The following is a 13159-nucleotide window of genomic DNA, read 5'->3' as shown; positions in this document are numbered from 1 at the left end:
CCGTGCATGCAGTAAGCTGCAAATCGCTGCTGTTGCTGCTCACACAGGGGTCCATTTCTCTTGTTCTTGAACACCTACCTTCCATTAGCTTCATGAAGAGAGTAATCCACAGGCCCTCCTTCACCGCTCCGTATAACGGGAGGACTTTGGCATGCACCCCTCCAGTGCACGCCACCAGCTCCTCTGCACGGAAGTTTTCGACCCGCACCTGGATTGAAGAGAGCAAGGTGGCAGGAGGGTTCACTCTATGTTCAGTGGTACCTTGGTTCCAGAAGGGCTTGGTACTCAAACAAATTGGCTCCCAAACACTGCAAACCCAGAAGTGATATGGTTTGCAAACGTTTTCAGAAGCTGAACGTCCGACACAGCTTACGCTTGAGTGCAGGAAGCTCCTGCAGCCAATTGGAAGCCACGCCTTGGTTTTCGAACCGTTTTGGGAGTCGAATGGACTCCCAGAATGGATTACGTTCGAGAGCCAAGGTACCACTTTAATTAGAAAACAACGGTGTCTACCTCTGGGGGTGGAGAGCTGGAAACAGAAGGCTTACTGAGGTCTAAAAGTGTGTATGTTGTGGGTGGAGATGGCCGACAAGTTAGTTAAGGGAGAGTCAGGTTGGCAGAAGGAAGCAGGCCGCAGGTGACAAGGGCCTGAAATGCGGAACTTGAGGAAACAGCTGCCAGAGATAGCCTGGAGACAGGGAAAGGAGGAGCCGAGATGACAGAGGGGTTCATGAAAACCATAAGGCAAAGGTAAAGGTCAAGGTCAAGGTCCCATGGATAGTTAAGTCCAGTCAAAGGTGACTATGGGGTTGCGGTGCTCATCTCGCTTTCAGGCCGAGGGAACCGGCCTTTGTCCACAGACAGCTTTCCGGGTCATATGGCCAACATGACTAAACCACTTCTGGTGCAACGGGACACTGTAACGGAAGCCAGAGCACACGGAAACGCCATTTACCTTCCCGACGCAGTGGTACCTATTTATCTACTTGCACTGCCATGCTTTCAAAATGCTAGGTTGGCAGGAGCTGGGACCGAGCAACGGGTGCTCACCCCATCGCAGGGATTTGAACTGTCAACCTTCTGATTGTCAAGCCCAAGAGGCTCAGTGGTTTAGACCACAGAACCACCCACGTCCATCAAGAGAGCCCAGGGAAAGAAAGGGCTGTGAGCATTGACCATGAGAGCGCAGGGTGGCTGTGGCGGCGGTGGAGCTAAAGTCCACTGACTGATGTGCCCCAGCCCACCAGACTGTTGTTGCAGGGATGTAGCAAATAATAAACTCTCCGAGCCACAAAAATGGCAAGCAAAGAGGAATCTACAGGGGAGTCTCATGGCACATGTTGAGGCAGTATCAGGTTACTTTTTTCCCTTCAACACAAGCATTCAAAATGCAGCCTGGTTGTGTGTGTGTGTGTGTTTTAAGCAATTGCAGCTAAGGCCAAGAGTAGGGCTAAAGAGAAAGCAGATGGTATATCGTCTGGCCAAGCACAGAGCTTGCTGAAGATAAGGAGGAAAATATGAGTCACTGGCGTGTTTGGCTGCTGAACGATAGCCGAAGTGGGTTTAGATCGGAACATGAGACTGCGGGGAAGGAGGAGGAGGAGGAGAGTTCAGAATGGGGAGGGATATATCGAGTAAGGAGGAGGCACATAATCGGAGACTTCAGCCTACTGGAAGTGCCTCCAAATATAGGCACAGCAGGGAAATGCAGCTCTGTCACCCGAGCTCCCCAGCTGGGCTTCTCTGGATCACTGTTAACAGCAGTGATCACGATGTGAAGATGAACGAAGCAGTTCTGTGGCTGGAGCTGAACAGCCTGGGGTCTAGAGAGTATCTGCATGGGAGATAACCCGAGAAGCACGTGCATTGTGGAAAGGACAGGAGACAAATAGGTCAGCTAAGCTACACCAGTATCATATGAGGGCCGTACAATCAAATTGCTGCAAGAATTCCCCTACAAATCACCACCACTGCCCTGCCTGCAACCCCAATGGGTCAGTGCGTCTGGCTGCTAACCGAAAGGTTGGCAGTTCGAGCCCACCAGGGACATCTATGGCAGGATTCCTGAATTGCAGGAGATTGGACTAGGTGGCCCCGGGCTCCCTTCCAACCCTACGATTCTATTATTCTGTGAACACTGTGCAGGAAAATTACAGCTTCAATCGTCAGAATAAAGAATTCTCTGAAAACAGAAAAGACTGTTTAAATATGCGACGATAGCTGCACAGATGTTACTAGCCCAGAGATGGAAAGAAGATAAAGTCCCTATCGGAGAAGAATGGCAGACTAAGTTGATGGACTGTGCTGAAATGGCAAAAATGACCAGAAAAATCAGAAATCAGGAAGACCAAAACTTTAATAAAGTATGGGGGGAACTTTAAACTTACTTTGGAGAGCACTGTAAACAGTTAAAATCATTAGTGAGATTGCAATAACACTTGTAATGTAATGAGCACTATGGATGATATAAAGATATAAAAATTGGGGTGATTATTTAAAAAAAAAGATGCAGCAGAAAAGGTTCAATAATGGGACTCACACAGGGGAGGAAGGAAGTCCAGGGATTTGTGGGAATCCCAGTCTATGTAAGGTAAGAATGTAAATTTTAATATGCAAAACCAAAAAAGCAAACTTATCGGGTGGGGGGGTGGAGAATTCTCTGCTGCTGCTATTTAGCACTTCTGTCTTTTAAAATATTGTCTCTGCCACCAGTTGCTCTCAAGAGAAATCAAGGCTATCAGTTTGGACTTTGTGCAAGAGCAACCCTCCCCACATAGCTTGCTGCACCCAACACCCACGCACGGCAGGAGATTCCACCGCCCGGTGTCTCCAGGGCAACGCCTTCCGCCTTGACCTTGAGATCAGCCACAAACAAGTTGCAGCAAAGCGACTGCTCCAGCCCCAGCCCTCAGCAGCTCCAGCAGAAAGGAAAGGAGCTTTCAGTTCCCCTTTTGATTTCGCTTTCCCTTGCCTCGGGCAGAACTGGGTTCGGGGCATTTGCATACCTTTTTGGCAGCACACTGAAAGCCCGTCTGCTTGTCCTCCATTTTGTACACTTCACCAAACGATCCTGTGCCAAGCAAGCCTGGACATTTGGTCCAGTGGACGCCTTCGCGATACTCATAATCCACGGCTTTCAGTTTCTGAGGGATGGCAAGAGCAGCATAAGGAACAGGGGTCAAGGGAAGCGTGAAGAACTGCCAATGGCAGTGACAGGGGTACAGGGACATAGGCACTTCCGAGCCAGCCTGTTTAGCTAAAGTCATTTAACCCAAGAAACTGGCCAAACGTCTACAGGTTTTCCCTCTTCCACCAGAAGTTCTGGAGCAGTGGTTCTCAAACTCTTTTTTCCGGGCCACACTTTCAGGATAAAAATTTGCTCGTGCCACACCAACTTTTTCGTTGACAAGAAATACATTGGTAAACAAAAGGAAACAACTCCAAGCAGTGCTTAATCTACAGCACAGAACACAACTACTTTATAATATGATAATGGGACCTCTTTTATGCAGACTAAGACTATGGGTCATTCCAAAAATGTAATTATAAACAAGCCTCTTACATACAGGCTCAATGAGAGGTTTAAGCTTGCTTTTGCTGGCTAATCTCATTTATGTTAGGTCTTATCTGAGACAAACAAACTCTCATCTTCTCACCAACACAAATAAGCGTTTCCTTTTTTCATGATGAGTTGAAAATCCCTGTTCATACCAATATGTTATGGAGAACGGTAGAATAGCCAATGCTCTCGAAGAAAGCTGTGAATACTGTTTCTGGTTGTCCCTGAATCTTCCTGCCACACCAGCATGGCGCGTCACACCCTTCTGGAGGCTCAACACACCCCACAGCCCGCAAAATGCAGTACCTTAAAACCACTCTTGAGGAGCCCTGCTTCCAAAGTATTTTGAGATGTCTGCTATCTGTCCCTAAGCTTGCCCATTGAATGCAGGAGAAGGATTGTTCCAATGCTGTGTATTCATGCCATGTGATCACTTTCCTTCCCCCATAGCTCAGCTGGTTGGAGTGTGGTGCTGATAATGCCAAGGTTGCAGGTTTGATCCCCATATGGGACAGCTGCATATACCTGCCTTGCAGGGGGTTGGACTAGAATCAGCCTTTCTCAACCTGTGGGTCCCCAGATGTTGTTTAACTACAACTCCCATCACCCCTGGCTAGCAAGGCCAGAGCTCAGGGATGATGGGAGTTGTAGTCCAACAACATCTGGGGACCCACAGGTTGAGAACCACTGGACTAGATGATCCTCAAAGTCCCTTCCAACTCTATGATTTTGTTGAACACTGATTTTATACATAGGAAATAAACCAGAGGAGCAAGTCCCCTTTGGGCTGGTTTGTGGATGACAAATGCACAGAATATGCACTGCTAAAAACCAAAGACCTTCTAGCTCAATTGCTGAAGACATGCCCAGAGGAACCGTACCTTTCAGAAAGCAACACAGGTCTTTAAAAAAGGAATCAGAGACCACACCTTCAACTGGAGGAAATAAATATCCAGCTCCCTTCTAGCTACGAAAAGGATCTTGCTCAAATTGTTTGCAATGACAGATTCCTGCAGTTTATACCACCACCACCCCACACACATGGAAAGATTTCTAAACTTTTCTGAGTAACTGTTCCCACTAACTTTCCTTTAAAAATTAAAAGTGCTTTAAAGCACGTAAAGAATATTGCATGACCAGGTAAGACCAAAAGGTCCATCTAGGGCATCATCCAGCTTCTAACAGCCAGGTAATCTTGGGAACCCTACAAACAAGGCCCAGAGGCAATGCCATCCCCAGTGATGTTCCTGTTAGCAAGTGTTATTCAGGCATACACTGCATTGTTTAAATCCTAAAATCACACAGCTGTGAATTAGACTAATTCTTTTGGAAACTATTTAACCAAGTGGCCATCTCCACATCGTGCATTAATGAATTCTAGAAGCCCACTGTGTGTTCCATGAATACTTCATTTTGTCCATCCCAAATCTAGCACCAACCAATTTCACTGAGCAACTCAGGGGTGCATTGATATTACTGAGGGCCAAACAAAGTTCTCTCTCCACACCAGTCACAATTCCAAACTCTTGTATCACTCTCTGAATTCAGCTATCTTTTCCCCCCTTTTCTTTTTCAATCTATAAAGCCTCAAATGCTTCGATTTCCCCTCATAGGAAACATTCTCTTGTGTGGGCATACCCAAGTTAGATGGGTCACCCAAAGTGGCAGCTCTTCCCCAATCCTACATCATGTAGACTTTGTGGCTGGATGCAGGACATCAGAACACTTCTGGTCTCTGCCCATGTGATGCTATCTTGCCATGTGTGGTTGATGGTTCTTGCCTGAGTATCTCCCCTGAAAAACGGATTGGGAGAGGGGCTACAAGCAAACCTCTCACATCCAGGCTTCCTCCCCAGCCCTTTTCTGCCTTACACACTTCAGTTTTTACTTAATTATCTGTGAGCAATAGGCAATTTCCCCCCTCCCAGGCTGATCCCAAAAGACATCTTTCATCCCCATTGTCAAACTTCTGCAGGGGTCCTTCAAGAGTGAGCATCTCCTACTGTTCCCATTGGAGTATTTCTCCACTTTTACCCCTAACAAGTAAGATAAGATCATGCACATGCAATGATACCCCACGGTCCGTTCCCTCTGCTTTTCTAGACAGCAAACAGTTATTTTCTTCAGAGCTGCCAGAAGAGGCACCTACTCTGACAGCGTTCACACATGAGCAGCTAAAGGGCTGGAGTACTCTTGAAAGCAAAGTCCCCGTCCTCCTCACTTAACACCTATCTCAGTGAAGAGCTTTAAAATCACATTAAAAAGAAGTCTCGTCTACTGAAAAAAATATATCATGTACTGGAGCCCTTTCTAAGCTATCCCACTTGAAACAGCATGTGAGGAAATTACCACTCATCAAAACCTCCCTGCTTGTGGTGATCTAGCATGTCAGGACAAAAGGCAGTAGCCTCATTTTCCCCCTCTTAGGCCTGACAGTTTGCCATGCTGGGTTTGTTTTTGTGATGTCCCCCACACAAGGGAGCCCTCAGTCAAGCAAGCCCTCACTTGCAGCCTTGAGTGATACATTCCAAGGAGGCTGTAACACAAAATATTTCCAAACTTGTATTAGTCCTCCTCAGAGTAGGCCCAATGAAATTAATCAGCCCATGTTAGTCATGCCCATTAACCCCAATGGGTCTACTGTGAGCAGGACCAGTGAATGATAATAATAATAATAATAATAATAATAATAATAATAATAATAATAATAATACAGTGGTGCCTCGCAAGATGGAAAACCCGCTAGACGTAAGGGTTTTCCGTTTTTGAGCTGCTTCACAAGACGATTTTCCCTATGGGATTGCTTTGCAAGACGAAAACGTCTTGCAAGTGTTCCAATTTTTTCCCGCTTTCCCCCCCTTTTTCTAAGCCGCTAAGCTGCTAATAGCCTTTTAGCCGCTAATCCGCTAAGCCTTTAATAGCCGCTAAGCCTTTAATAGCCGCTAAGCCTTTAATAGCGCTAATCCGCTAATAGGGTTGCTTCGCAAGACGAAAAAACCGCTAGACGAAGAGACTCGCGGAACGGATTAATTTCGTCTTGCGAGGCACCACTGTAATAATTCATTACTTATACCCCTGCCATCTGGCCGGGCCTCCCAAGCCACCCAAATAGCACCCAAAATCTGGTTCTGAAGTTTAAACAAGGCCCCAGGAGATGGGCAGCTCTGGTCCCTTACTTCCCAGAACATGGTGGAATCTACCCTGAGGAAGATGCCATTGTCACCCCTAGCTTCAGCTTTTGCGAAGGCTCACCTCTATCAGCAGCACCCCTTCATTTCCATCCGTCCCCTTTGGACTCAATCCACCTCCTTTCCAGGTCTTGGCTAAACAAGCTAGGTTTCTTGGTTCTCCGAGGATTACACTTCCCTTCAAGGCATCCACCAGAAATTCTTCCATGGACAGCTTGTCTGAGATGCTTTCTGCAGGCTGGTGGCTACATTTGGAGAAGCTCCGCTCCAAGCTCAGGCCTGAGAGGCGTTGCTCACCATCCACACAGGAAAGGTCATCAAAGAGATGGGTCCTCAGAGGGTTGAGTTTCAAGGGAGGAAAGAGGTCACTGTAGCCACAGAAATCAAGGGGGAACTTCCGATAAGGGAAGGGGTGTGGAGTCTCTGACTGAGGAGTAAAAATGTCTTGCGTGTGGGCCTTCCAGACATGGCTCAGGCACTGAGCAGGGCTGATCAGCTTGTGTAATTCTAGCTTTCCTCGATTCTTCAGCAAGTCCAACTTGCCAGCAGGTAGGGCTTGTTTGGGTTTCTCCAAGGGGCTGAGATCACAGCCCAAATCCTTGCATGACTTTGAAAGCCAGGAAGCGCTACTGAAGAGGGTGTCCGAGGGCGAGTCATCCTCCTGGAAGTAAAGGGGGAAAGAGTTACGTCAAGCAGGGAATGATTCTCTCAGCAGGGGCTGCTCCCAAAATACAAGCCTCACTGACGGGGTCTGGGGGGGAAAATATTTCAAATGTTTAGGTGCCAGGCCAAAAATGCATTTCAAAATTCTTTGGGGCCAGATTCCGGGTTTAGCGGAAGGTATCAGCAAACCAGTTGCCTGGGATTTCACTTGTTCTTACTCCCAAGAAAGTACTATACCTGGGCATGATTGAAGAAAACATAGAAAAGGCCTTACCTGCACTGGAATTGGCGTGCAGCTCTCCTGCTCTGGGGTTCTTGGCTTGTGAGCTGGGGAGGCCGACTCCTTGTGTGTCAGAAGATGGGATCTTTTCTTTCGCCGTTTCTTCCGGGACTTGCCACGATGCATGGTTTTCCTGTAGGCTGGGGCGATTTTGCCCTCAGTTGCGTAGGCCACATTGTTGGGGATCTGATCGAGGCTACAAGACCGGCTGGCACAGAGAAGGGTATTGCAAAGGCATTTTAGTTTAAAAGCGGCAGCGACGGAACATGGCCTTCTCTAGCTGAATTGAAAACTAAGAAGTATAAAAGGAGAAGTTAGAAGACCCTCTAGATCCTAAGAACAACGAAGCTTCTTGGCCACAAAATGGAATTCCATTTTGCACAACGCCTGACAATGGATTATACGAGACACTGCATTAACAAAGAAACAAAAATAGTGCGACAAACACTAATTTTAATTTATGTGACCTAAGTCCATTTCTTAAAATGTATATTTTGCACGGTCAAAGTACAAAATACATCTCTCTACTTTTCAACAATGTTTTGGGGGTTAAAGGTGTTAGTCTATTGGGAGTGAGGGAACTGCAATGCTGAAATAATTGCCCTTATTCTGAATTGGCCTTGTTTGACCTCAAAGGTGTAGTCATGTTTACCATGTGATCTCTGATTGGCTAGGATCACTCTGGGAAGGAGAAGCAGCCCTAAAAAGCAGTGGGAAGGGGCAGTGGGAGGGAGACAGTGACTTCGCAACAGCCATCAACAACTATGGAAAAGCGACAAAAAATGGATTTTTTTTGGTAGGAGACATTTTACCCTTTGTACCAATACGCAATTATTTCTTACACACACACACAAACACGGATGAGTGTTCAGCTCAACCCCATGTACTCTGTGCTTTTATCAGAACTCAGGTACAATATAATACACAATAACTTGGATGTTCCCTCACTCTGCAGCTTCCCATCCTTTCTATTACTTAAAGCATTCAAAGTCATTGGCTTAGGCCTCGTTCATACCTCACACTATTCCAAACCACAGTTTAGTGTGCGATTCCCCTGCTGTGCTCAGCTAAGCCTTAGCTTGGGCTTGGCATGTCGTCTGGGAGCAAAACTTGGTTACAGCTTGTGATTAATCTAGAGAGAGCTGAGCCACAAGGCCAGGTTCAAAGGACACACTAAGCCAAGCCATGGTTAAGTTCAGCATGGCGCAGCAAAAATGACGGCAGGAGCAAAGGAGCCATGTTCTCCATGCAAGCCTGCATAAAACACACCAAGTCACTGTTTGGCTCAGCATCACATGAGCACTAGGCCTTATATATAATAAACTCCATTGTGAATATTGGGTATTCAAAGCAAATCCTGTTCCCAGAATACAGGGTTAAAATGGAGTAGAAGATGCATTCTAGAATCAAAGTTCCCGCCCTGCAATGCAATTGAGATTTGTGGCTCTTTCTGTGTTACAGGGGAGACCTTACCTGAATCGTTTGGTGTCAGCAAGAAAAGGCCTCTCAGAATATGTAGGGCTGAACTCCTGGCTGATCTCACCTGCAGGGGAAAGCAAACAAGGCCAATACAAGCCAGGGTGAGGCAGGAAATGCCAGAGTCATACCATCTTCTGGAAATCAGCTTTGCTATAGCAAAAGAGGATGTCAAAACTTACCGCATTTTTCGCCCTATAGGACGCACTTTTTCCCCTCCAAAAATGAAGGGGAAATGTGTGTGCGTCCTATGGGGCGAATGCAGGCTTCAGGAAGCTATCTGCTAGCCATGGGAGATGCAGCTCTCCCACGACTAGCGGAGAGCTTGCCGGCACCCAGAAGCTTGGCGGAGCGCTGAGCTCAGCATGCCCCAAGCTTCGGGCTTCGCGCAGCACTCTGCTAGCCGTGGGAGAGCTGCACGACTTCGCGGAGCTCTCCCACGGCTTGCGGATAGCAGCCTGTTCTGGGGGCTGGGGTCGGGGGAAGCTCGGGCTTCCCCCGCCCCAGCCCCGCACCTGGGGGGGAAAAATAATTTTCCCCCTTTATTTCCCCCCCAAAAAACTAGGTGCGTCCTATGGGGCGAAAAATACGGTAACTCCCAAAAGGGCCACGAGATCACCAAGAGGGACTGTGAGTATTCTGTTTGGGGAGATGTGGGGAGGAGTCACAATTCTGGGTGAAAAAATATGCAAACCAGAATCCAAATAACTGCATATTTGGTCTCAATGTCCATGGGAATTTAGGATTTGTGTCTGGCAGGGAGGGACATGCTAACTGCCTCGCAAGCGGCTTCAAAATTTGGAGTGTGTTTCAGGAGCAATTTACAATGCAGCATAGGAGAGGACAACTCAGTGGAACAAAGGCTCCTGGGCATGGATAAAGTAGCCCTGTTTTAACACTTCAATTTCTCTTGTGCCTCATAATTGTTGCTCTTTCCTACGGTATTCTAACTAAACCGCTTGTATTTCCCAGAATCTGAGCCCCAGAAGAGTTACATCTGTTTGGTTTCTTCTATTTACTACTGCATAAAATGTTATTCTGACATACCAGCTCCTTATACCTCAGCAGTTGGGATCTTCCTGGTTGGTGAGTGAAGCAACAGCAATCATGGGGTGTGTTGGCTGAACAAGTTTCCCATTAGTTGGGCTGATGGGGTTGCAGGTCTGCTAGAGGGCTTTGATGCAGAAAGCTACAGCTTCACCCCCAGCCACAATCCAATTTTAGCCCCCCATCCACTCAGTGTTGCAGCTCCCCACTTACATTCTGCCTGGGCAATGATGGAGATGGAGGCTAAGCTCCCTTTCCCACTGTCTTCCTTGGCAGTTCCTTTGGCAATCACGTCGCTCAGAATCTTCCACGGTCCCTGGAACACATTTTTCTCTGGATCCTCTACTTTGCAAACGCTGCTCTTTTTCTCAGGCACCACCTCCTTCGGTCCTTTATCCGTAGGAAGCTCCTTTGGGTGCCCAACAATAACTGGAGCATCTTGGCAAGCTATTTCCATTACGGCCATCTCCTCCTTTTGCTAGAAGGCTGGAAGATAAAGCCCACAAAAAAGAACAAGCCATTAGAATAGATGCCCTCTCTTCATAGAACCATAGTACTATGGGGTAAGAAGGGACCCTTGAGAACATCTAGGGCAACCCCCTAAATGAAGTAATCTCAGCACATGGTCCAGAATGTGGAGACCACACACTATTGAGTTCTCCTTCCCTCTCACAAACACACTGATGATGTCTGATAACAGGGAGCATTCACTAGCGAGGGAAATACGCAAGGTGGTCCCATGACACACATGCGGACTAGAGACCTCTCTCTCTCACTTGCTCATAATTCACATGTCCTTCTCAAGCAAACCACACATGCACACAGGCCACACATTCCTATCTTGCCCACACCCCCCCAACACACACCACCTATAAATACATATCTCTCCCAAATGCATCTCACATATGATGGGTGCCTGCAGGAAACTGGGGGGGGGGGTGTCAGGGGAAGTAAAACACAGAAAGGGTGGAATGGGCTAATTTCTCCCCCCAAAAATGAGAAGGATTGTGCTTGTATGATTTGCCTCGTATCTCAGGCTCTAACTACCACTACTACTATTTCATCTTTATTCATTATATGCCGCACATCTGACTGGGTTGCCCCAGTCACTCTGGAAGGCTCCCAACAAAGTATTAAACACACAATAGAACCTCAAACGTTAAAAACTTCCCTGCAAATGCTAGGAACTTGCTTAAAACCAAAATGGGGAAACTGAGGGTTATGGTACATGCTGGGGGCAGCAAAGAAGGCTTTCATGAGCACTATGGTGCCCATGGGCATGGGATTGGCGATTCCTGTTGAACAGGATGCTTTGGGCAGTGGATACAAGGCGGCTGTTCCTTCCTGTTCTGGGTGGTGAGAGGGAAGGATAGATAGACACATTCTCCCTTTCCTTCCCCCACCTCCATTTTCCTTGCTGTGTTGCATCACATTAGAAGGTTCAGGTCTGGGCTGGTTGCCAGTCCTGACTGAGAGCATTATATTGCTATTTAGCGTGGGCGGGTGGGTAGGGGAAGACTCTGGGGAATAAGAAACCAGGAAAGGGATTAAGGGAAGTGAGGACAGTTCTCCTATAGCATGTGAGAAGCTTTTAAAAATTTCGTGGCACATTCCTCCTCCAGACTTCGCTTTCAGGGCATGCATTTTTAGGGAGGCTAGTTCTCTCCACCCTCCCACCCCCGGTCTTCCATCTTCTCAAATGATGCCCTAATACTCCATGACTCAAATGCTCTCAACCTGACCTTCCATCTCTCTCCCCACCCCCAACCCCTTTCTGTCCTTCAATATTCAGTGTTTGAACCAATTTAGACCTTTGGACTAAATTGGAAAGCTCACACCGTCCACCATATATCTGGTTCCTTTCAGACCCTTCCAGACCCACCCCCCAACAGTGCAAACATGAGAATATAGTGGAGAAATAAAGCAAGGATTTTAATGCAGCTGTGACTGGGCATCAGTGATGGGTCATCTTCCCCGCAAACGAGGGGGAAAGTGAGGCTTGTCACCAAATACGGGGTACCTCGGGTTACATACGCTTCAGGTTACAGACTCCACTAACCCAGAAATATTACCTCGAGTTAAGAACTTTGCTTCAGGATGAGAACAGAAATTGTGCAGCAGCAGCGCAGCTACAGCAGGAGGCCCCATTAGCTAAAGTGGTGCTTCAGGTTAAGAACAGTTTCAGGTTAAGAACAGACCTCCAGGACGAATTAAGTTCTTAACCACTTAATTAACCGTGGTACCACTGTATTGATAGGCATTTTGAGCTATGTCTTGCGTGCAGTGTTTCAGTGCAAAGATAACATTAAGGTTTTTTTATATTCCATATTTGGTAGCTTTCAATGGCATACAGCTCTGAGCTTTGGATTAAGCGAGCAAACTCTCCCCGACAGGGAAAGGAACTGTGGGGCACACTGCTCTCTTAGACACAACCGCAGCTGTATCAAACTGATCCGGCACCCGGCCTCCTGACAGCAGAGAATCCTTTCCCTGTTTCGCAAGGCTTTTTCATGGCAAGGTGCCTGCCAGTTTTCCGCCTCTCCTTTGAGCTTCACGCTAGCAAAGGGCACTTCCCTGTGCTTCTGATGAGCCAGAAGCAGAATGGGGGAACCTCCGGACACTGCACCCAACTGGAGTGGGTCTTGCGAGAGACGATGTGCTGTCTCCAGCTTGCAAGCCTTGTCCAGGCTGGGCACCCCTGTCTTCCACCGCTTCCTGGCACAGGCAGATTTCCAGACAGGCAGAGGTGGTGTCGGCTGGCTGGCAAGGGTGTGGCAGAGGCTCAATGAAGGGCTGCACACACACTTTCTCAGTGCTCCTTCCTTCTGACCACATACACAGTACAGCCTTTTTTCTGCTTTTAGGAAGTCTGTCCTCTTTGGGCTGTTCCCCCCCTTTTAATGCACTTCTGCAAACCTTGGGGTTCCCTCAAACAAGTAAAATACC

General features: G+C 47.5%; 1 protein-coding gene across 1 annotated transcript in view; it reads right to left on the bottom strand.

The window, feature by feature from the left end:
* The window catches only part of MAP3K14 (mitogen-activated protein kinase kinase kinase 14), a 38242-nt gene that overhangs the window by 17016 nt on the left and 8067 nt on the right, over positions 1-13159 (bottom strand). The window contains exons 2-7 of the mRNA XM_081166217.1: positions 10427-10699; positions 9164-9233; positions 7685-7898; positions 6812-7408; positions 3006-3143; positions 79-208 (exon numbers count right to left, since the gene is read on the bottom strand). Of these exons, the coding sequence (XP_081022343.1) occupies positions 79-208; positions 3006-3143; positions 6812-7408; positions 7685-7898; positions 9164-9233; positions 10427-10679 (1402 nt within the window). The 5' untranslated portion in view covers positions 10680-10699. The remainder of the gene's footprint in view (positions 1-78; positions 209-3005; positions 3144-6811; positions 7409-7684; positions 7899-9163; positions 9234-10426; positions 10700-13159) is intronic.

The sequence above is a fragment of the Podarcis bocagei genome, assembly GCF_964188305.1.
Source record: "Podarcis bocagei genome assembly, chromosome: 13".
Classification (NCBI taxonomy): Eukaryota; Metazoa; Chordata; class Lepidosauria; order Squamata; family Lacertidae; genus Podarcis; species Podarcis bocagei.
Note: the sequence above shows the minus strand (reverse complement) of the source record. Positions and strands in the feature narration are given on the sequence as shown.